Source organism: Lipophrys pholis, assembly GCF_963383615.2.
Source record: "Lipophrys pholis genome assembly, chromosome: 18".
NCBI classification, from domain to species: domain Eukaryota; kingdom Metazoa; phylum Chordata; class Actinopteri; order Blenniiformes; family Blenniidae; genus Lipophrys; species Lipophrys pholis.
In genome coordinates, this window is record NC_137646.1 from 13,994,137 (window position 1) to 14,015,180 (window position 21,044).

General features: G+C 41.6%; 2 protein-coding genes across 4 annotated transcripts; both read left to right on the forward strand.

The window, feature by feature from the left end:
• Positions 1 to 1,257: 1,257 nt before the first annotated feature.
• Positions 1,258 to 12,967, forward strand: LOC308123732 (CTD nuclear envelope phosphatase 1A). 3 transcript variants are annotated; one of them, XM_080486377.1, is made up of 10 exons: positions 1,347 to 1,612; positions 1,977 to 2,106; positions 2,585 to 2,607; positions 4,748 to 4,814; positions 8,117 to 8,235; positions 8,318 to 8,389; positions 8,600 to 8,716; positions 8,830 to 8,941; positions 9,314 to 9,398; positions 11,618 to 12,487. In XM_080486377.1, exons 2-10 carry the CDS (start codon positions 2,064 to 2,066, stop codon positions 11,676 to 11,678), a joined length of 699 nt encoding a protein of 232 aa, XP_080342503.1. In that variant the 5' UTR covers positions 1,347 to 1,612; positions 1,977 to 2,063; the 3' UTR covers positions 11,679 to 12,487. The 3 variants fall into 3 exon arrangements, with proteins under 3 accessions (XP_080342502.1, XP_080342503.1, XP_080342501.1); XM_080486376.1 differs by lacking the exon at positions 2,585 to 2,607 and having other exon boundaries at positions 1,258 to 1,612; positions 11,618 to 12,967; XM_080486375.1 differs by lacking the exon at positions 2,585 to 2,607 and having other exon boundaries at positions 1,347 to 2,106.
• Positions 12,968 to 14,940: 1,973 nt separating this feature from the next.
• Positions 14,941 to 19,311, forward strand: gabarapb (GABA(A) receptor-associated protein b). Its single transcript, XM_080486378.1, has 4 exons — positions 14,941 to 15,610; positions 17,397 to 17,475; positions 17,571 to 17,689; positions 17,786 to 19,311. The coding sequence occupies exons 1-4, from the start codon at positions 15,521 to 15,523 to the stop codon at positions 17,864 to 17,866; spliced, it is 369 nt and encodes a 122-aa protein (XP_080342504.1). The 5' UTR covers positions 14,941 to 15,520; the 3' UTR covers positions 17,867 to 19,311.
• The last annotated feature ends 1,733 nt before the right edge of the window (positions 19,312 to 21,044 follow it).

Below are 21,044 nucleotides of genomic sequence, written 5' to 3' on the forward strand. Positions count from 1 at the left end.
ACGCAAACCTGTTACATTGTGAGTTTTAAATAGATGCGTTCAGCAGCGATGGCTTAAGTAGGGCCAACAAATGATATGCACTTAATTACATTTTTAGACACAATTTTACAAATGAAGTGAAAGTATCACTGTCAGCAGTTTTAATTGCTTTGTGAGGTTGTAGTGATTATATAAGCCTTGTTAAAAAGATTGAGGGATTGTCAAACATGTCAATTACAAATATTTGTACAGTAGTATTGGTTTATTATGTGGTATACTTTTCCTCTAAACACAGACACACGCAGTCATTTTCAGAATAGTGTTTGAACTAATGAAAAACAACAAAACAGGGTTTTTTTCCCCCCCAGAGTACTTGCAACAGTGAAAGTAATACTTTGAGACCAGGAATGAAATATTCATCAGGTAGGTAGAATTGCTTTTTAGCATACAGTCATCAGATAGTCCAAACAACACATTCTCCCTCCAAAAAGTTCAAATCATTTTCAGTATTAATATGAAAGAAATCACATAATTTCCCCCCCAAATAATTTTACAAATGAAAATATTTTTCAGGGCATTCATTACTAAAACTACATTTTACATCATTGTCTTTCTTAAGTCTATCTTTTATATAAATTGTAGCAGGATAACATTTATGGATAAGTTTAAAAGATGCTTCCTAAACTTTAATCAAATACCCATTATGTTGGAGGCAAAACCTTTTTCATGAAAAATCATCCACAAATCTATTCCAAAGAATAAAATTCCCACGCAACAGTTGAAAAAGTAATTAAAACCATCATATTGTTCAAATACAAAGAAATTAAGTAATATAAATATGGTTTTGTATTCTACCTATTCTGGATTACGAAAGGGTAGAATATATAAATTCCTACTTCTTTCTGCTCCCGTTCATTTATACCTTTATAAACCTTTCTTTTGTTTTGTACTACATTGCATTTTTTTCTTTTGTTAATGAATGAAATAAACTAAACTAAACGGTCACTCGGCAGAGCGCAGTCCTTCATCAACGTCACATTTGCTAATCAATAAATAAATAAATACACGCAGATAAAAACAAAACCTTCCGCCCCAACTTTCTTTGGCGAAGGTAGCTATGAACAAACACCGGGTAAAGTTGTGACCGCTTTGGGGAACATGGCACTAACATATTTAATTTTAATTACAGAATAGAATAGAATAGAATAGAATAGAATAGAATAGAATAGAGTTTGTGGACATTTAAAAGGCACCAGAGAGGAGAGAAAAGGTTAAATGTTAAGAGGCTTTCTGCTTCAGTTCCGTCGCTCGTCCACGTCTGTTTGTTTTCTTTCCACGTGGACGTGCCGCGCGCAACCGCAGACTCTGTCGCGGAAGTGACGGCAAGGCGGCGATGGCGGCTCGCAGCTTCATTCCGGATCTCCACTGGACTACAAACTGATTTTAGCCGGACCGCTTCGACTTGGGGGGACTTCTGCAGAACCGTCTCTCTTCGGAGGCAGCGCCTACTCACGTCGCGTCGAACCGGGGCTTGTCAGCGGGCAGCCCCGCGGCTTTTGCGGGGTATTTTTGTCCAACGTTCAAGGTGGTCACCCTGTCGAGCTAGCGGTAGCTCGGCGGCTACAAGCTAACGGTAGTCGGAACACACACACACACACACACACACACACACACACACACACACACACACACACACACACACACACACACACACACACACACACACACACGGCTAGCCGCGAGCTGTGTGCTAAACGGCCACGGGCTTCTCTTTTTCTCCACGTCTTCGCCGGTGTGTCACTGATACAATGCGACTGGACTCCATTTCGTGCTAATTGTGCCACAAGTGTGCAGAGCGAGGGACTCGCACGTTTGCTTGGCCTCTCGCCGGGATCCTCGCTGCTTTGGCGGTCTACTGCTGAGCCACCTGGGAAGAATCATCCGCGCTAGCCCGGCGAGGATCGGAGCTTATTTTTTCATTTTTTTTTATACGGCAGGGGGTCTTTTTGCGTGCTCTTCAACATGCTGAAGACCCGGCAGTGTTTACTTGGCATCCGCACGTTTCTCGGCGTGACGTCCAGAATATGGGGCTTCTTCATGTACATCCTCAGGAAGCATCTACGAACGGTGAGCAGACACTTGACAGTCCATCATGTCGTGTTTATGAGCCAGGTTTATATGCCCAGGTTATATTTTCCCATATCCACCTTCATTTAGAGGCAGATTACCTGTGTCTCACCTGTTCAGGTGTTTCCCGCCCATCACGTGTATCCATTGATAATGAACTACATATATTGTGAAGTTACAAACATCTATCATTGTCATAGAAGCATTTATACTCCCCAACCTATGAGTATCATGCTTCATCATCCACCTTCAATTGTACTAAATGAGGCCTTTGTGCACAATAGATTCCATATAATGATTATCATTCCCAAAATTAACTTATTTATTATAGTATTTCTAAAGTTTAAATGTGCTCAATACTAGCATATATCCAATTGTTTTGATCATATTACAGTTAACAAGTGTGACTACTACCCAATGAGAATCAATAATGTACATGTGGCAATATCACTAAGGTTTTATCCGTCTCTTTTTCCAGGAACAGTCAAGTCTGAAACAACGGTATAATGAATGAAAAATCTGTTTTTCTTTTTACTACAAGATACAACGCACTCACACCTTTCACTCTATTGATGACTTCTCTAAAGTCTTTATACACTTCTTTTAGATATTAAACCAATTATCTAACTGACTGTATAAATGATCATTGCATCCAGCTGCAATGAAATCTGAAACCACATTGACATCTAACTAAGAGTGCAATGGTTGCCACAGTGCAGGTCACCTTCATTTGCTTTACAAACGTCTCCATAATAAATGTGGCATTTAAGGTGACAGAAGCCACCTGCTTGAAACTTAGACTGCCACGCAGGTGTTTGTTGGGTCGTTAATAGACATGCATGTGGGGTGTAATACGAGTGGACTTCGTCTTGACCTCCATATCAGACCAACAAAGCCTGGAGGAGTGCCCTGCGTTGTGTTGTAATCATCTCGCCGGTCGAGGTCTGTCCAGTTTTATTGTGTGCCGGTAACCCTTGCGGGTTGTCAACAGGCCCTGAGAGTGAGTCGCTCAGTCCATGTTATGGCTGAAGTGAGAGGGATTATGTCAGCACAGAGAGGGCACTGTTCTCTCTCTCTCTCTCTCTCCCTGTGTTTTTCTGATTCTCACTAACAGTTTAGTTCGCTTGTTTACAGTCTTTGATGCACTGAAACATTGTCATGGTGCATGGGAAGTTTGTGTACCATTCATTTTTGGTCCATGTTGGCGATCTTGTGTATGGAGAAGACGTGTGTTGACCATAATTGAGAGTAGAGTTTGGGTTTCGTGTAACTGAGACGCTCACAATTTCATTCTTAACTCGGATCTGTTGTCAAACCACAATACGCAAACAGGCGTGACCCAAACATTCAGATCAGTTATAGCTTTATTGGATTATGAATATTAGAACATAGGTTATAATCCCATGTACGCTACACTGTCAACAAATGACGAGGTGGTTGTTTGTAAATCTTACCCTCATTTGTTATATAATAGTCCTGCTTATTACCCTGAGTGATACAGTAGTGTTGTGTAGCTGAGCAAAATGTAGTCCTGTCCCTGTTGTGTTTACTGTTTGTCTTCTTGGTCAGTTTATAAAGTTACCGTATTATGTAGTAAGTGTCCTTGTTTCCCCCTTCCATTGGTACTTGGCATTCGTTCAGTTGCTGTTTGGTCAGATTCAAAGATGTAAAATAATTGACGCACTAGTTGTAGCACAAATTGAATTTTAATATTGAGTTAGTCATAAGGTTGCCTGTGGCCTGGTTACACTCTGATCTCAATTAAATATTATAAGCAGGGGGGTTTCACATATTTGACTGTCTCGTTAAAACATAATAAAATGTAAACCATGTTTCTGTAGCCTTTGTTCAGAGGCACAGGACTGAGTCTGCAGGTCAGGGGTCCAGATGGACTCTCTGGGAGGTGCAGGGAGCTGCGTCGAGGGCGAGGTCCCCCCATGGTGCCCAGCAGCTGCTATCACCAGCAGGCTTCCCTCGAGCTCACTCTGCCAGGCAGCAGTAGGAGGGAACGTGGAGGGGAGGCCCCCATCCGAGGCTTAGGTACCCAGCAGCCCAGACTCTGTCAAAGTCACCCTGCAAGTCTCCCTCTGTGCATGTGCCCATGCTCCTCTGACACCCACCGACAGCTGGGGGGATAAAAATAGCCCTGTGAAGAAAAGTGCAGAGCCCCTGAGCAAGAGCAACACTGGGAAGGATCCTCTCTGTCGTCGCTCTGATCACAGTAGAGCAAGAAAGTTGAAGAGGAAGAGCTGCTTGGGAGACTGACAGCTTAATGTAGTTGTTTCAGTGTGGTTGTCCTCTGTTACCGTGTATTCATCCGGTTTACCAACAACGCTTCAACGGCTGATGTTTACGTTTTAGATTTTCAAGACTTTTTGTTTAACAGGAACTTTGGGAGATGTAATGCCTTTTTTTCTGATCCATAAACACCAATAGATGACCTTTATATGCTGCAAAGAGTGCTGTAATAAAGATTAGAGGCTGCGGTGTACTTGGTATCAACTATGCAAATTACACTTAAATTCAAACCTATTGATGACTTCAACTCTTCATCACTAACTATTTCATGTTCTCTGTTTTGTCTGGATAGTTTAAGGGTTGTCTGATTACTTAATTTGACCTCATTCATTTGCATTTGCAGATAATCCAGTATCAGACGGTGCGATATGACACTCTGCCGCTGTCACCAATCTCCAGAAACAGACTCAGTGAGTATCCACCTCTAATATGTGATTTTAACAGGGGATGTTTTGTTGCTATCATACAGAGATGGCAGTATCTCAATATACCTGTGATGTGGAAATTTAAGAAAACATTGTAGAGAACCTTTTTCCAAAACATGTTTGTGTATAGGCACATTTTAGCACCATCTGTTTACTCCTGCGACTAATGATCAACACCAAGCAAAGTTCATTTTATCATCAAAACCAGTCACACGGCACTAAAGAAATCAAAAATGGCTCAAAACAACCAATCCATTGTTGAAGAGCTTTGTCTGTGAAGCTGTGTATCCAGTCCTGTAAGGAAACACACCAGCTGCCGTAAACTGCAATGGCTTTTGAGTTATAAATTGTATATAATCATTAAGGCTGTTCAAATGATGCAAGCAAACCACAGTCACCCTGTCATTTCATGCTTTATTGTTCTGGTAAACCTGTCGGGCTACTTTTTTTTTTTTTAGCTGTTATGTTCACGTTTGACTTTTTATTAGCCTGTCAAAAGATTGGCTTAACGCGTGAGTTAATGGCCTGCATCCTGGCTCCATAATATCACAGTCAGCTGACTTCCTCACACCGTTCCGTGTGTGCTATAAACACCAGGGTTTGTTCGCACTGTACCTGAATTCACCCCACAATGCGTGAAACACTTGGAAGGAAATGTCAGCATCTTTCACAGCTGTAACCGTGGAGTGTGAGAAATGAGATGCGTGCCAATAACAGTCACACTATATGTTGAATAAACGAGTGCCAACACCGTATAATGCATAAATATATAAAAGTTATTAATTTCCCTTCACACCAAGCCTTCACTGAGCAGCATTGACTGTGGTAAAAAAAGACTATTGCCTAATTTGGATATAGAATTTTTTTTGGTATTGACTTTTGCAGGGGACTGTGTAACAGCTGCTTTCCCTGCAATGAAATCGGAATAACATTAAAACACTTTCTATAGTAAACAAATACGGTCGCATGTAGTTTCTTGTCTTGTATTAAAATGTGACACAATGTGGAAGTGGAGAGGAAATGTGAATGTTGCAGGCGAGGCAGACATGGGCTCAAACTGTTTGCGGATTCTGAATGAACTTCCCCTCTGTCAGTCGAGAGCTCATTCAGCAGCACACTCTCTCGACTTAGTGGAAGGATTGTGTTTCAGTTTTACTTTACTCGCCTTTCGCTCAATCAACTGCCCTCAGCCTGAGATCCACGCCCAGTGATTCCTTTAGTTTCATTTTGCTTCAAATGCCTGCCTTTCCTCCTCGTATTCACGCTGTTGACAGATTTAAAGAAGTTGTATTTAAATTTGTGCATCGCTTTGCTCTTCGGTCCGGAGAGTCAATAAGTCTTTGTTTGAGAACAGTCTTCTTTATTACGATGCCACCATCTGGAAACTACTAGACATGTCTCCAAGGATTAATAGAGTCTGCAGCCATGAGGTAAACTTGATTTGGAATAGCTTTGTGGGTCTCAGCAGCTCAAACTGTTTTGAAGAAACACACCAAGTAAAGCCGTCTTGCAAAAATAGGTAAATTTAGCAGGATTCTCCTGCTGGTGCATCTACACATTGGAAACAACAATGCTGTAGAGATGGACTGTGTTTTAAAGTTGTAACATGCCTAACAGGCAGCTTTTGTTACCTCCAACATATTAAATAATTGCCCATCTTTAGACATTGAAAAGCTTAAAGATCCCATAATATGCGAAATTGATTTTATAATAGTTTTCTACCAGTAACATGTGTCCCCATAGCCTGTGAATGAAGCCCCGGGAGTGAAGAAAGTCTGTCATCTCCCTCACTTGCTCTACTTTTTAGCGACCATGTGCTCATACAGACATTTCAGAGATTTTCCCTTCATGACATCACATGGGGAAATAACCACTACCTCTGGTATTGAAGCTCTGCCTGATTTATGAACTGAATAAATTCTGTATAATATGAAAAACCGTAACAGTTCCCCTTACAGGAGCAGGAGCTAGCGTTTGCTACCTGGTATCAGCTCTAACAATCATGAGGACTGGACTGAATATCGGTGGTTGCGGTGGTATCCGGATATTAATTTTGGGATTTGAATAATCCCCATCAGCAGTACTTTGCTCTGTTGTGAAGCTCCTCTCGGATTAAGTTTCACTTTCACTTTACACTGAAATGATCTTGCTGCCAAATACTGCCTTGTCTGCCGATTATCTGGAGCATAGAAACTTCTATTTGAACCAGCCCTACAGCACATACAACCAAACTAAGTAACATCTTGAGATATTTAATATTTTAAATCGCCACCTTCAGGAACCTCACTCTCTGGATCAGATTCTGGTTCAAACCAGTTGAACAACAGCGTTTATACGAGTTATGGCAATAAATTCACCTTAAATATTAGCGCGTTGTGGCGGCCAACTTCCTTTAGCGTCCATCGTTGCTGCTCGTAACGGCATATATTAAAATAAGACTCGCAAAAATGTACGACATTTTTAACTTTACTGTAATTGTAAACATCTGTTTTAACATCTGTGAATTAAATGTGAGTGTCAAGACTGTGTTTACCACAGGATTTATTTTAGGAGTCAAACCATAGAGCAACTTTAAAAAAACAGACTCATTGGACGAAGGAGCTTGAAGGGCAAATATGCCGAGTTAATCCCGGTGAGAGGAGTCACTCCCGAAGCGCTGTCCGCGATATTAACCAGCTAGTAAAACGCACTTCTGTCTGCCACATCTCTTTTCTCCACCATCTCTTTTCATCCCTCTTTTCTTCACTGTCCAACTGAAGTGAATGTCAAACAGCAGGACGGCTCTGTTGTTTCTAAGTTCTCAGACTTTGTCTTTCTTTGTTTACATTCAGGACAAGTAAATGTGGCTGGATTTAAATACATATCATTACACTCAGTACTACAGTACTACTTAACATAAAGTGACATTTAGGTTCAAAATGGAACTAAAAGTGCTTTTCTCTAACTTCTTAGTCTTAAAACCCACCAAAACATCTGATCATTTTAAATATCTCAACATATTTCACATTCTCCTTGAATTTCAAGAAAATGTAACAGGCAGCTTAAGAAAAGATTAAGTTTATTGATTAAAAATTTCTTAGAAGTTGCTGTTTTTATCACAATTACACCTCATGTTGAACCTAACTTTGCAGTAATGTCAATATGACGATAAAGTTCTTGTACAATAATTAGGTTACTGCACTGAATGTAAATTCATCGTAGGATTTCTCATGCTGCCTTGTTTCTGTCACTCGCTTCAGTTTTGTATTTTTGGCTAAACAAGTGTCCGTATCATTGACTCCACTCAGATGCAGTAAAGAGGAAGATCCTGGTTCTGGACTTGGATGAGACGCTGATCCACTCCCACCATGACGGCGTCCTGAGGCCCACAGTGAGGCCTGGCACGCCGCCAGACTTCATCTTAAAAGTGCGTGCAGTCTGGCTTCAAAGAGCACGGAGGAATCTTGAGTCCTGACCATTTCTGACTAAATGTTTTCTTCTCCACGCAGGTCGTCATTGATAAGCACCCCGTCAGATTCTTCGTACATAAAAGGCCACACGTTGACTTTTTTTTAGAAGTGGTGAGTGTCACTGCAACGAGCAGCTCTGGCAGCTTGTGTGATTCTTGAAACTGCATGTTCTTGCTGTGAGCCGACAGTTCTCACCGCTACATCACTGCCGCTCACACCGCTCGATGTCATTCAACTTTATTTGCTCTGTTTGATGATCTTCCATGACTCGGTAAGCGTGGACTCTAACTATTGTGTGGCCCATATGCTGTGTGTACACAGGTGAGCCAGTGGTACGAGCTGGTGGTTTTCACAGCCAGCATGGAGATCTACGGCTCAGCGGTGGCAGACAAGCTGGACAACAACAGGAACATCCTGAAACGCAGATATTACAGACAGGTACTGCTCTCGTGTATGTTTACACAGTACCTTTTCAGTACTACCTACACTTCTAAAGCGCTGTGATGAGCACTCTGTGATTTCTTTCTTTCTTTCTTTCTTTCTTTCCCCAGCACTGTACATTGGATCTAGGTAGTTATATTAAAGATCTGTCCGTAGTACACGATGACCTGTCCAGTATTGTTATCCTGGACAACTCGCCTGGCGCTTACCGTAGCCATCCAGGTAAGACTTGTAACTGACTGCAAAACTTTCCTGTAAACTGGCACACAGATTAATGAAATGATTTCTGTCCATTTTTATGTTTATTTAAGTTGCTAACAGGTAAAAATGCAACCCTACTTCAGCTGCATGTACTTTGTGTACAGTCATTTTTTAATGCAGCGTTAAATGAGGCTACATCTTAATGCGTATCAGGCTTGTGATGAGGCGGAAACAGTGAATTGCTTATTCTCACTATAGAGTCTGTATTGTAAAGACTACCATGGTACACTAATTCTGAACCTCCTATAACATTCTGCCGTCTCCGTTAAGTGGTATAAAATCCCAGCCATGTCCATTTCTCTGACTCCACTGACTCTCTTCCTCCCCCCCCAGACAATGCAATACCCATCAAGTCCTGGTTCAGCGACCCTAGTGACACAGCACTTCTTAACTTGCTGCCTATGCTGGACGCACTAAGGTAAAAGGAATATTAAAGTTGACATGACAGTAAAGAAACAGTGGAAATCCTTCAGTCATGGCTCACTTAATTTTACAGTTGTGGAAGTGTTGGATGTTTTTGTGAAAAGGGACTTTTAAAGCTTTAAGTTGTTGATGCATGTCAGTATTTAATGAAATCCTATTGTGATGTTGTTTTATTCTTTATTTTATTATATTGGTAGTTCTTTCAAAACACTGGTTCCACACATGTTTCTCACGCTGCATTCTAACAGCATTCTATTCTAACTCAAGTACTTCAGACCCCAAACAACACCATCAATACACCCAGGTCTACCAGTCATCTAAACCAAGGAGCACTTTCACCCTCCCTCCTCGCAATAAAAAAAATATCCTGGATCAAATCAAGCTTCTTTAAAAATAAAAATGTAACAGTCGACTAAACAGGATTTTGAGAAAATTCAATATTATCAAAGTAGACAATCAACAGCTTCTCTGTTTCCTCCTCCCATTAGGTTTAGAGTGTGGTTGTCATTCTCACATAACATCACCCGCTCTGCATATTTTCATCTGTGCAGCATTAATCATCTCCCCTCACACCACTTCTCTCCGCGTCCATCCTCCTTTCACCTCACATATTGATTGTTTCAGTCTCTCCTCTTTGCTCTTCCTCACAAAATCCCTCCAGAAGCTTTGGTCAGATTTCATTCAAGGTCATCTAAAACCTCACCCCTGCTTATCTATCAGACCTTTACATGGTAACCTCCGTCCACTATGTCAGACCTTCCTTCCTCCTCCACCCACCTTACAAAACTTGTGACTTTGTAGGTTTCTTGTGTGTTTCGAACAACGCTGACGACTGTGAGAGCTCTCCAGTCAGAAAATACCTTATAATGATGTCCAGGCCGGAGCTAATATCTCCACCTTTACCTACACTCAGAATAAAGATCTCGCATTGAGAAGAATCGAACATTATTTATATAGCACTTTTAGTACAGTGAAATGCAGCACAAAGTGCTTCACAGGGTAAAAACTAAATAAAAACAGTGATACCCGCCCGCCCCCCGCTATCGTATAGGTACATCCAGGAGAAGTAAATGAATTAATAAAAATTGCAAAATCCTACAACATGTAAAAATGAGACACTTATTAAAAATGAAGGTCTTGAGCCTGCTTTTAAAAACGTGACGGTTCTCTGCAGCCCTCAGGTTCTCCGGCAGGCTGTTCCATAAACGAGGTGCGTCGTGCTGAAAAGCAGCTTCACAATAGGTTCTAGTGGTGGCAATGATTAAAAGGCTGGTGCTGGAGGACCTGAAGGTTCACCATGGTTCAAAAGAGAAAAGTACATCTGTGAGATGAGAAGGCACAAGACCATTAAGACTTTTAAAAACCATTCCAAGAACCTTAAAATAGGTCTGAATAAACTGCTGTAATCTGATATATTCCTAAAATGATAAAAAAACAAACAGTTTTAACGAAATGCTTCACATGTGGAATACAACTAAGCTCAGAGTGGAGAATGACGCCCAGGTTCTTTACTTGATCTGACGTTTTGAAAGACAATGCCTGTATTTTTGACAAATGGTTCTATCACTCCCTGATGGCTACAACTTCAGTTTTTTGTCCTCATTGAGCTGAAAGAGGTTTTCTGCCATCCATGATTGAATATCTAAAATACAATTAAAACAGTTCATCAATTGGCCGCATGTCTTCAGGAGACATGGGAATGTAGATTGTCGTCAGCTTAGCTGTGAAAATCAATGCCATGTCCCCTGATGACAAGCTAAAACAAATTGGGCCCCAAATTTGAGCCTTGGGGCACGCCACATTTGAGTTCATGAATCCCTGAGGAGCATGTATCCATACGTACCAGAAATCTTCTGTGTGGCGGGACCTGAACTAGTTAAAAAGCAAAGACACATATGAAGTGAATATTGTTTCTACAGCGATAGAAATCTGTTGATGACTAAAGGATTCAATTTCAGTGTGTAACTGTTGCTGTTTTAAATCGAAACACGGAATTAGCTCGACATCCACCCACCAAACTGGGATCATTTTATTTCTGGCAAAACCCGGTATATTTGTTAAAATATTTTAAAATGAATCTTTAATGCAGCTAACATTGTTTCATTATCTAGCGTTCTTGTTGTTTTCATGTCATTAGTCGATCGACTGCTCGGTGTATAGATTGTTTGACTGTCTTGTAAGTCGCTGAACTCTCCTCCTCTCTGGTTCTGGCAGGTTCACTGCTGATGTTCGCTCCGTCCTCAGTCGAAACCTCCACCAGCACCGACTCTGGTGATTGGCTGAATTGAGAGCGCGGGGGCTTGTTGACCAGCCTCCTCCTCTCTGCCAGCTTCCGTCCTGCCCTCCATCCCCGGCGCAGGCGACCCACCAGCCCTCTCCGAGCCTCCTGGACACACCCCGAGGAGACGAGGGTTGGGGCGAGCGCCTAACACGGGATGAACAGTACCGGGATCACCAGAGCCCACAAACTACTGGAGTGGCAGGAGGAGCTAGCTTTTTCTTTTTTTTTTCTCCTTCTTGATTCTTTATTTGTATTTTTTTTTTTTTTCCAAAACAAAAAAAGGAGCCTCTCTGCCTTATCGCTCCTGATACTGACTGTGCGTATGGAGGCAAGCTTGTGGATATGAGTCGGGAGTATGCTTGCTGAGTTCGTTAGTCCTTTTTAAACTTTTTTGAAGATTGGGAGGCTGGTACAGAGAAGGATCAGCAAAGCAACACAGACACATAATTTCTTCTTCTCCATCATCACCAGACATTGCACTTCAGCAGACGAGTCTTCAATTTACCGTCTTAACCTCTCAGACAACTGATTAGAGGAAAATTGAAAGAAAGGAAAAAAACTTACCCCTTTTTAGATTGAACTCCAAGCCCCCAGCCTTTCTTTTGTTTTTTTAATTTGGTTTCTCCTATGGTACTCTGCCCCCCCACCCCTCGCAATGACAGATCAATTCAAATGATGTAACTGATGGACTACTGCTTGCAACACAACATCCACAGGCATTTTCCTGGAGAACTTGATCAGTCCGAGCCCCCCCCACCCCCCACCCCGTTTCTACGGCCGACATCACTCTGATGGGATTTGATAAAAAAAAACAAAACTAAAAAAAAGACTTGACTTAAAAGTTGTGAGGGAAAAAAAAAAGTAAAGAATGGCTTGTGAACTACCATGCCGCCTTTCCATATGATTGTTTCTCTGTCACCACAATATACGATAATATGACTTCTGCATACCATGACATTCTGCCCCCCCCCCCCACACCCTTGCCATCTGATGCCATCCCAATTTCATCTAATAGGAATTGCACTTAATTTTTTTTCCACCCTTATGTTTTTTGTTGCAGTTGGTTTTGTATTTGATTTCAATTCACAGCCTTGCCCCCCCCCCCCCCCCCCCCCCCCCCCCCATTTCCATTTTTACCCTCAAACTGTATGGGTTCATTTATTAAAACCCTCCATCTTTAAATGCCTTCTGAACAATGTCAATCTTGTTAAGGCTCACAGCAGCTTCTTATTGGCTCTGTTTCCAGGTCTGTGTTACTAATAAAACACTTGTCAGTATCGACCAGTTACTATTCAGCTTGATTTATTTTCATGCAAATAACTGTGCAGTCCTTTTTTCATCTTCAACTTTGAGATTTACTTTTGTCCAGCCTGTTTACTGGACTCACGTGTAAAGACTGGGGAGCTGCTGAGGTTTCACTACCTGTGGTTTATGGTCTGCTGCCACCACGTGGCTCAACGTGGTATGACAGCCTGCGTTTTGCCTTCATTGCTGCAGAGACAATCACCAACTTCATTTTTAGTCAAAAGGTACAACGTTTAGAATGTAGAAAGAAACTAGCATTATCATAGAAGGTCTATGCACAGGGAAAACATGCATACTACACACAGAATGGCCCCCAAGCCCAACCAGGACCTGAACCAGCGAGGTGACATTAACCACTACACCATGCAGCCGCATCTGAAATCCCTGCAGTCAAATATTAACGACGATGGTCACAAGTCAATATGTAAATATTAAACCTAAAATCTTTAAACTTTGCATCTTTCCGGCTATAATTTGACATCAGCATTAGAGAAGTTGTGTGTCATCTACTTTGCAGATGAATGCATACGACGACGGTTGTATTTGTTGCGTTTTATTGGATCTTGTGTCACTCTTCAATGTGGCTGGCTGTCTCAGTAGTTTCTCATATGTCTTGGGTTTCAGGATCAATATTGATTACCTGTGCATTTCTACTGCCTGACATGAAATCATTTTATTCCCATTTTATAACATTAGCAACAAAACTGAAACTCTATATGTTGAGTTTAACAAGGGTGAGGCCATTTCTTTCCTAAAGCACAGGTAAGTTTCTGTAACAATTGCACATCAGATCCCGATTTAAGCAAAGTTAGTGTGTGGTGATAGAGGATGATCGTTTTTTGTGGATTGAAACCTGCTCAAAAAGCAAAGTATAAAAGAGGCTTTCGCCAAGTTCACATGAAAAATGAAGGCGAGTTTCGTTGGGTTCAAAAAGGAAAAAATACTAATTTACACATTTTAGATAATACATGAGGAGGAAAACAATAAGTACTGTAAGGGATGAGAGCTGTGTGTAAAAAGAAACTAATTAACTAAACTCCCAACTTGACACAGAAAGACGAGAGGAAAATCAGCCCTCCATCTATAAGCCTGCAGCAGAGGTTCACGTCCTGCGCTGACCGCACCTCTGACTCCTTTTCATGCTCAACAAAATGACGAAAGGTCAGTGAGACGGTGTCAAGATTGATCACCTGTGTCGTCTCGTCTGCTTGTTCCTGGGACATAAATCTTGCTTAAAAGTTTACATAACTCCTATTTTTCTTCCTGTGTTTAACAACTCGGATTCAATACTCAGCTGACTGCCAACATGAGGCATTTAATCTCTTTTCTGTGAACTCAAGAGTTTAGCAACTGCTTCAGCCAAACAAAAGCACAGTATCACTATAATAAACCCTGCCACTAACTGCACTGCCCTCGGGTTATTGCAACCTGCTGCAACCTTGAGGGAAAGGATGAGGTTCTGGTTTGACATAGCATTCTCCTTTTCACATTCATTTCTATTGTCAGTGAGGGGAGTGTCATCAGGTGGGGAAATGTTAATTTCCTCTCAGTCTGCGCTGAATGAACGATCATGAGACTGTGAAGCAGCGTTATCACATGAGCACTGAGTCACAGAGATGCAAGAGCAAAACCTGCGCATTGTCCATTAGCTTATAGTCATCTTCTTGTATTTAACAGATGTTAAGCGTATACATACAATTAGGCAGAAGTGATGTGAAAACAAAACATTTACTAAGAAAAACACTTTAGTAATCACTCATATCTAGGAAACAGAGGGGATTTATTGGATACGTCAGTACATGAGCTGGCTGCTTGAAATTTTTTTAAATAAATTGATTTGTGATTTTTAAAGGTCATAGGCCCTAAAGCGAGTTGACGTGTCAAGATAATCTGACCAGATTATTGCTCTGATGTGGCAACAACAACAGCAACCTAATCAGGCAATCAAATTAGTCTTAATCTATAATGTCCGGGATTATCAGTGAGCACGCGCTAAACTGAACCGCTTCAGTCTGCAGGAACCTGCTGAAATGTTTATTTTGAAGCGGATTTCCAGTGAAGCGTCTCTTCTCTCGCCTGTGACTGACTGCTGGGCCGCGGTCATATGACAAGGACAGATGCCTCCTCACTGCCACCGTCTACATGCGCAGCAAGCGATAAAAATAAAGTAGATCCTTGTCAGCATTGCGTCACGTGTCGAAATATGCCACCAAAAGCGGGGTTCCAATTGAAGTAAATAATCTATTTCGACACATATTCCATAACCAAATGCCCCTGTGGTCATCTGGAGAGTAAAGTCCACCCTACAAGTGAACCACCCCTCTACGTCATGTTGTTATTGTATCCGTCCGCCGCAGTCGCACTAGGAAAACAGCTGTGGGAGCTAAAGCTAGTTAGCAGCAGCAGCGCTTGTGTTTGTGTGTCAGCACTTCGAGTCGCTCGTTGACTAAAGAAAACCAAACAAGAAAAAGCTCACCGTAAAACCCCTCTCGAGAGTGACCGGCTATTGTTGTCTGTCATCTCCTCTCACCATGAAGTTCCAGTACAAAGAAGAGCACCCGTTCGAGAAGAGACGGTCCGAGGGCGAGAAAATAAGGAAGAAGTATCCGGATCGGGTACCAGTAAGTAGCTAACGCGAGTTCGGCCTGTGTTGTGAGCGGACTCGCCGCTTTCGCAATTCCTCGATATTTTGTCATGGACACTCAAATATCTTTGTGAAAAATATCCACATAAGCTGTAGCTCGACACGTCCGTCCTTGTTGTTTGGTGCCACGTTGGTAAACAACACATTTAGAGGTGAACGGAGAATCCGGCCGCAGTGAGCAGGCCAGGTTAGCCTCGTCTTCCGCGTTTGCTTTTTTTTTTTCTTTTCTTAATTTTAAATTTTTTTTTTTTTCTAGGAAAACGGGTAACAAACTAATAAATAATCCCACCACACAGCAGTAGATGACTCGGTGGTTTTCTATACATCCTGTAAGGTGTGTCAGTGTCGCTCAGGCTGCTGGCTGTATGTTTGAAAGCTAACAACACCTTAAAATAGGAACTTGTTTACGTCGCTGCTGGTCGAGTCGTCCGGTCTCTCTGTCTCTGGATTCACGCCGCACAAACGGACTTATTCAGGCCGTTTGGCTCAAATCTGGCAGTAAAACAATAATCTACTGCCGTCAGGTCTAAGCCACTGCCAACGTGATGTGTGGCAACATAAATTTATTATTAATAATGTTGTTTTCTTGACTGATCGCTGTCACTCATCTGCTGTCATTTTAAATTAAACCAAGTACAATCAAGTATCACAAAAAACGAATTTATATATTATTTATTGAGACTCATTTGAGCGTTGGTCGATGTTTTCTCAGTGTATATATACACTCTATTATTGATTATTTCTAGATTAATTCTTGATACACTATTTGTCTTTAGGGCCATTACAGCTAACTTTAATAGAACAGAATAGAAAAACCTTATTAATCTCAGAGGGAATTTCTGTGTAGCGTTGATCCACATAATTCCTAAATACTAATATATACAGGGCTAAGCAGTGACTGTTCTAAACATAGAAGAATAAAATGAGTATATAAATAGTATTTACAAGAGAAGTTCTAGTCTCATGGCCTCAGGGAGGATCTCCTGTGACTCTCGTGTAAATACCTATGCAGAAAGAATACAAATACCTGAAAGATATGCGAACCGTGTATTTCTAAGATAATTGCTAGAAACCTACTATAACCATATATGAAATATTAGCAGGCCTCGCATTAGAAATAGATTCAGGAAGTTGTGACATTAAATTGGTAATGTTAAGTTTCTCTCAGTACTCCTGTTAAATTAATTATAAGAATAGTCTTCTGACTTCTGTCTTCAGAAAAGATGGAAGAATTTCTGGAGCGTTCTTTTTCCATCCTTTTGTTTTAAGTTACCCAGTACACATGTTGAGTATTGTGAAGACATTCAGAATAACTTTGTTACCTCTGTACTGTATTAACAGTCTGGGATTAGTGTAAATTATCCATCGCAAGTTCTCAAAGTTGAATTTAATGTTTTAAAATAATCTAAAATGGAGGCTGAATTTTCATGTGGATGCAGAATAAGAAACTAAACAGGAATCTTTGTGCAATAATGTAAAAACACCAGTCTGGACTGTGGGAATAAACCCTCTTCAGCCCCACCTCGATGAAAACGATGAAACTTGAGGTGGTTATTTCTGCCGCTCCAGGTGCCGCGAACATGAAGTGACGTGCGTTGATGTTAAAACAATCCAGACCGCGCTTGACTGACGGTTTGTTACATTTTCAGATCCTTTTTCAGAGAAAGGCGAAATGGAACTGCTTCACACTCGATGTGCTCCTTTGTCCACAATCCAGGTTGGTTGTGGTCACAGATTGCTCACCGGCTCTTTCCCTCCTGCAGGTAATCGTGGAGAAAGCCCCCAAGGCCAGAATAGGAGACTTGGACAAAAAGAAATACCTTGTCCCCTCCGACCTGACAGGTGAACGCCGCACTCTGTAAAACAATGTCGATTCAGGTTAATCTGACGTCTGGAGTGTGAAATGTGTCATATAATGTGTGTTTTCTTTTTAACAGTGGGCCAGTTTTACTTTCTCATCCGAAAAAGAATCCACTTGCGAGCTGAGGACGCTCTCTTCTTCTTTGTAAACAACGTCATTCCACCCACCTCCGCCACCATGGGAGCGCTGTACCAGGCAAGAGGCTTTACTCGCTTCTCTCTGCTCTCACATGTCGTATCGTCTCTCTCTCTTTTTTTTTTTGTTATTAACTTCTTCTTTCCTATCTTCCAGGAGCATCACGAAGAGGACTTTTTCCTCTACATTGCCTACAGTGATGAGAGTGTGTATGGGAGCAGCCAAAGGGAAATCTGATCCCCCCCCACCCCCTCCCCCCAACCACTACACATCTTTCCGAGACCTCCGCCGTTGATTCATTTAAATAATAAATCCAGCTCCGCAGCCTAGAGTTCCCACAGTAAATATGTCAAAAGCACTTTCACCAACTCTACGTCACTTCTCCTGTTCATTTTCGTCTTTAATATTCTAAAGTCTGAATTGTATTTGCCTCCTTTTTTTCTTCTTCTTCTTCTTCTTTTCAATAGCAAGTTTGGGTAAAACGGTCTCGTGGCCAGTCGGATTTCTAGTCTCCTAATTGATCGTACTTTTCTGATCAGGCAGAATAAAAAATGTTAGAATAGGATGTCAGTATAATCCAGGGACAAGGGAGGAAAGGCTGGAGGTCACTTGTTGACAGGATTGTTGGTTTTCCGCTTTTATTTGCAGGGAAAAGTGTGGGTTTGGTTTTGAACGGCTTTCAGAGGTTGAAGCGGGTGAGTTAGTCTCTGGCGGAGTGAAGGATAACTGTTTTGCAGCAGTTCTTTTCCTAGAACAAAAATGAAAGTGGCTTGTTTGTTTGTTTGTTTGTTTTTTTGGTCCGCTGACGTAGAAAGTTGCTAAATGATGATCTCTTGCCCTGCATCTCAAAGGAGCGTAATAAAATTCAGACTCAACAATCATCCTCTCTGCTTCCAGTGGTAAGACTCATTATGTTGACTGCTATAATGATTATTGTTGTTGTTATTGTTAATTTTAGATTGCTTACTTTCTAAAGGTATTGTAAAGCCGAGTGTAATTTTCTTTCTTTTCTTTTTTTTTTTTTAAAGTTTGTCTCCCTTTTTTTTTAAGAAAAAAAGAAGGATTTGAACTCTGTATACAGCTGCATTACTGGCTCTTTCTCTCCTCTCATGACCATACATGATAAAATGTGATGAAAAGCTATCTGTGTCCCGTTCTGGTTTTTTTTTTTTTTTTTTTTTAGACATTTATATTTCAGACGTCACAAAAACAAAAAGACGTCCTTTTCCTTGAGAACCGGTCCTTTGTGACCTGCTTCCATCTCACTCTTTACTCCCGCCTCTCTCCTCTCCGTCTCCCAACATCTTTTGTCCATTTTGTCTCTCCGCTATCTGTCCTCGTCACATTCGGTCCAGGCCGTTTCGAGCGTTATCTCCAGCTGCTCAACCTCAACCGTCAGTCTGTTCATTTCTGATTCTGCTCACGCACAATAACAATCTCGGTATCTTCATCCCCGCCAGCTCAGACAACGAGCCTGTGATGTGGTCACGGGGTTCTACCCGGACTTGCGTGTTTGTTGTGGTCGGCTTTGTGCAGCTGGTGATGCTCAGAGGCAGGAGTTGCTCAGATGATGTGGGCTTTGCTGAGTCATTCTATTTTTATTTATTGATTTGACCTTTGGCCCGCTTTCTTAAACATTGGAAATTGATTAATAAATTGGTGGGACATCTACTGACATCAGCAATAACACAGGCCTCCTCATACCCTTTAAACTGCTTTATTGACTTTTTTGGAGGCCACTCCCAGCTGACTGTGGACAATACATACCGGACAGATCAGGTACCGTTAAATAATGGATCACTGAGAAAGGGTTTGTATAAGCAATGTAAATATAGCACCAGGGCTCAGTCATCATGGGTTTAGATCACTTCTAAAGAAAGCCCGCTGTTTGTTGATTCCCACTTTGTTGCTCTCGGAGGATGATCAAATGAAGGATTCTTCATAAACATGGTTTAGAGGTAAGTTTGGCAAATTTCCCCGCAAGTATTGAGAAGTATGAGGAATTACTTTGATAATGTCTTTCCCAAAACAACTAAACTTAGAATGGCTTCTAGCACAAGCGGTTGGTTTACCACCCGTTCATCTGCACCTTCTATTCAGCACGTCAGGGGCAATAACAACTATTCTATTTTCCCTGAATTTTAAAATGCTCTTGATATTAAACTGATCCTCATTCTGAACTCCAGAATGTTGTCAGGAAGGTATTAAAGGCTTCTCTGAAATACAGACCAGTACACAACAGTGTGTGAAGGAATTGAAATGCAATTGTTTTGGAGGAATTTAAATGTCATCAATTTTTTCTTTTTTGATTTCATGAATGAATACTCCAAAAACACTTGCCATTATCTAATGAGCTGTTTTATTAATAAACACTAAACAGTAACAGGTCATACCTTAAACTTTGAACTTTAAAATTAAATGAGCTTCTTTATTCGAGAAAAAAAATTAGGATTGAAGTTCTAGAAAATGAAATTGGGAAGAGTTCAAAATTGCTCAGTTTAGAGTCACGTAAAGGCCGGCACACGCTACAGGATAATCGGACCGATTTTAGGCCCGGGTGATCAGTCCCACGCTCTTTTCAATCATGATTAATGACATTTTGGTGAAAGTGCCGAGAGACCGAGAGAAAGATCGCTGATGATGGGGCTTTGTGGAAGAGAGGGAGGAATGTGGGACACCTGATCCACAAACTGCAGGATGGAGTTCAGATGATGTGAAGAGTCGAGGCTGAAATGGGGATTTACATTCTCAGTGGAAAAGACAAAATTCATGGGTTTTTTTAATAATGGGAGAAGCCCAGAAGGGAAGGAGGTTAAAATGTATGGGGGTAGTATTGAATAGTCTCGCAGGGGTGAAATGGGGGCCTAACACCGCATCAATGAAGCAAATCTACACAGAACTACTCAGGTCAAGATTGACTTATGGGAGTGTGGCATACGGGTCGGCTGCTGAGTCCGTGTTGAACAGGCTGGATGTGGTTCAGGCCTTGAGGGTGTGTTTGGGAGCTGGTCCTACGTCTCCAGTGTGCGCCCTCCAAGTTGAGGCTGGGGAAATGCAACTTGATCCGTGGTTCAATTACTGGATTTACCTAGAAGGGCACGGGGAGGAACATCCCACTAAGAAAATAATGATGAACCGCTGGGAGAGAGAGAGAGAAACCTAAATAAAAAACTGCAGTTTTGGATGAATAGGAGGAGAAACGGTGACAGAGATTGGAGTGAAGGAAACAAAGTTCCGCCCACCAGTGATATGGCCAGTAGTTCCTCTGTGGAGGACGGAGGAAAGGCTGATAGATATAAGCATGCTGACAAGAGAGGAAAGTAGAGGAGGGCTACAACTGATGAGTGAAGTCTGTGAGTATATGAAGGAGAAGTATAGGAGCCGGATCAGAGGAGCCGGTGACAGGAAGCGGTAC

What these genes read in the sequence shown, in the direction of transcription:
- gabarapb (XM_080486378.1), top strand. Translation starts at nt 15,521, where the DNA reads ATGAAGTTCCAGTACAAAGAAGAGCACCCGTTCGAGAAGAGACGGTCC. An exon ending in TGTCCCCTCCGACCTGACAG is followed by an intron (nt 17,476 to 17,570) that starts GTGAACGCCGCA and finishes TCTTTTTAACAG; the next exon opens with TGGGCCAGTTTTACTTTCTC. An exon ending in CCATGGGAGCGCTGTACCAG is followed by an intron (nt 17,690 to 17,785) that starts GCAAGAGGCTTT and finishes CCTATCTTCCAG; the next exon opens with GAGCATCACGAAGAGGACTT.
- LOC308123732 (XM_080486376.1), top strand. Translation starts at nt 2,002, where the DNA reads ATGCTGAAGACCCGGCAGTGTTTACTTGGCATCCGCACGTTTCTCGGC. An exon ending in TCAGGAAGCATCTACGAACG is followed by an intron (nt 2,107 to 4,747) that starts GTGAGCAGACAC and finishes TTGCATTTGCAG; the next exon opens with ATAATCCAGTATCAGACGGT. An exon ending in CGCCAGACTTCATCTTAAAA is followed by an intron (nt 8,236 to 8,317) that starts GTGCGTGCAGTC and finishes TTCTCCACGCAG; the next exon opens with GTCGTCATTGATAAGCACCC.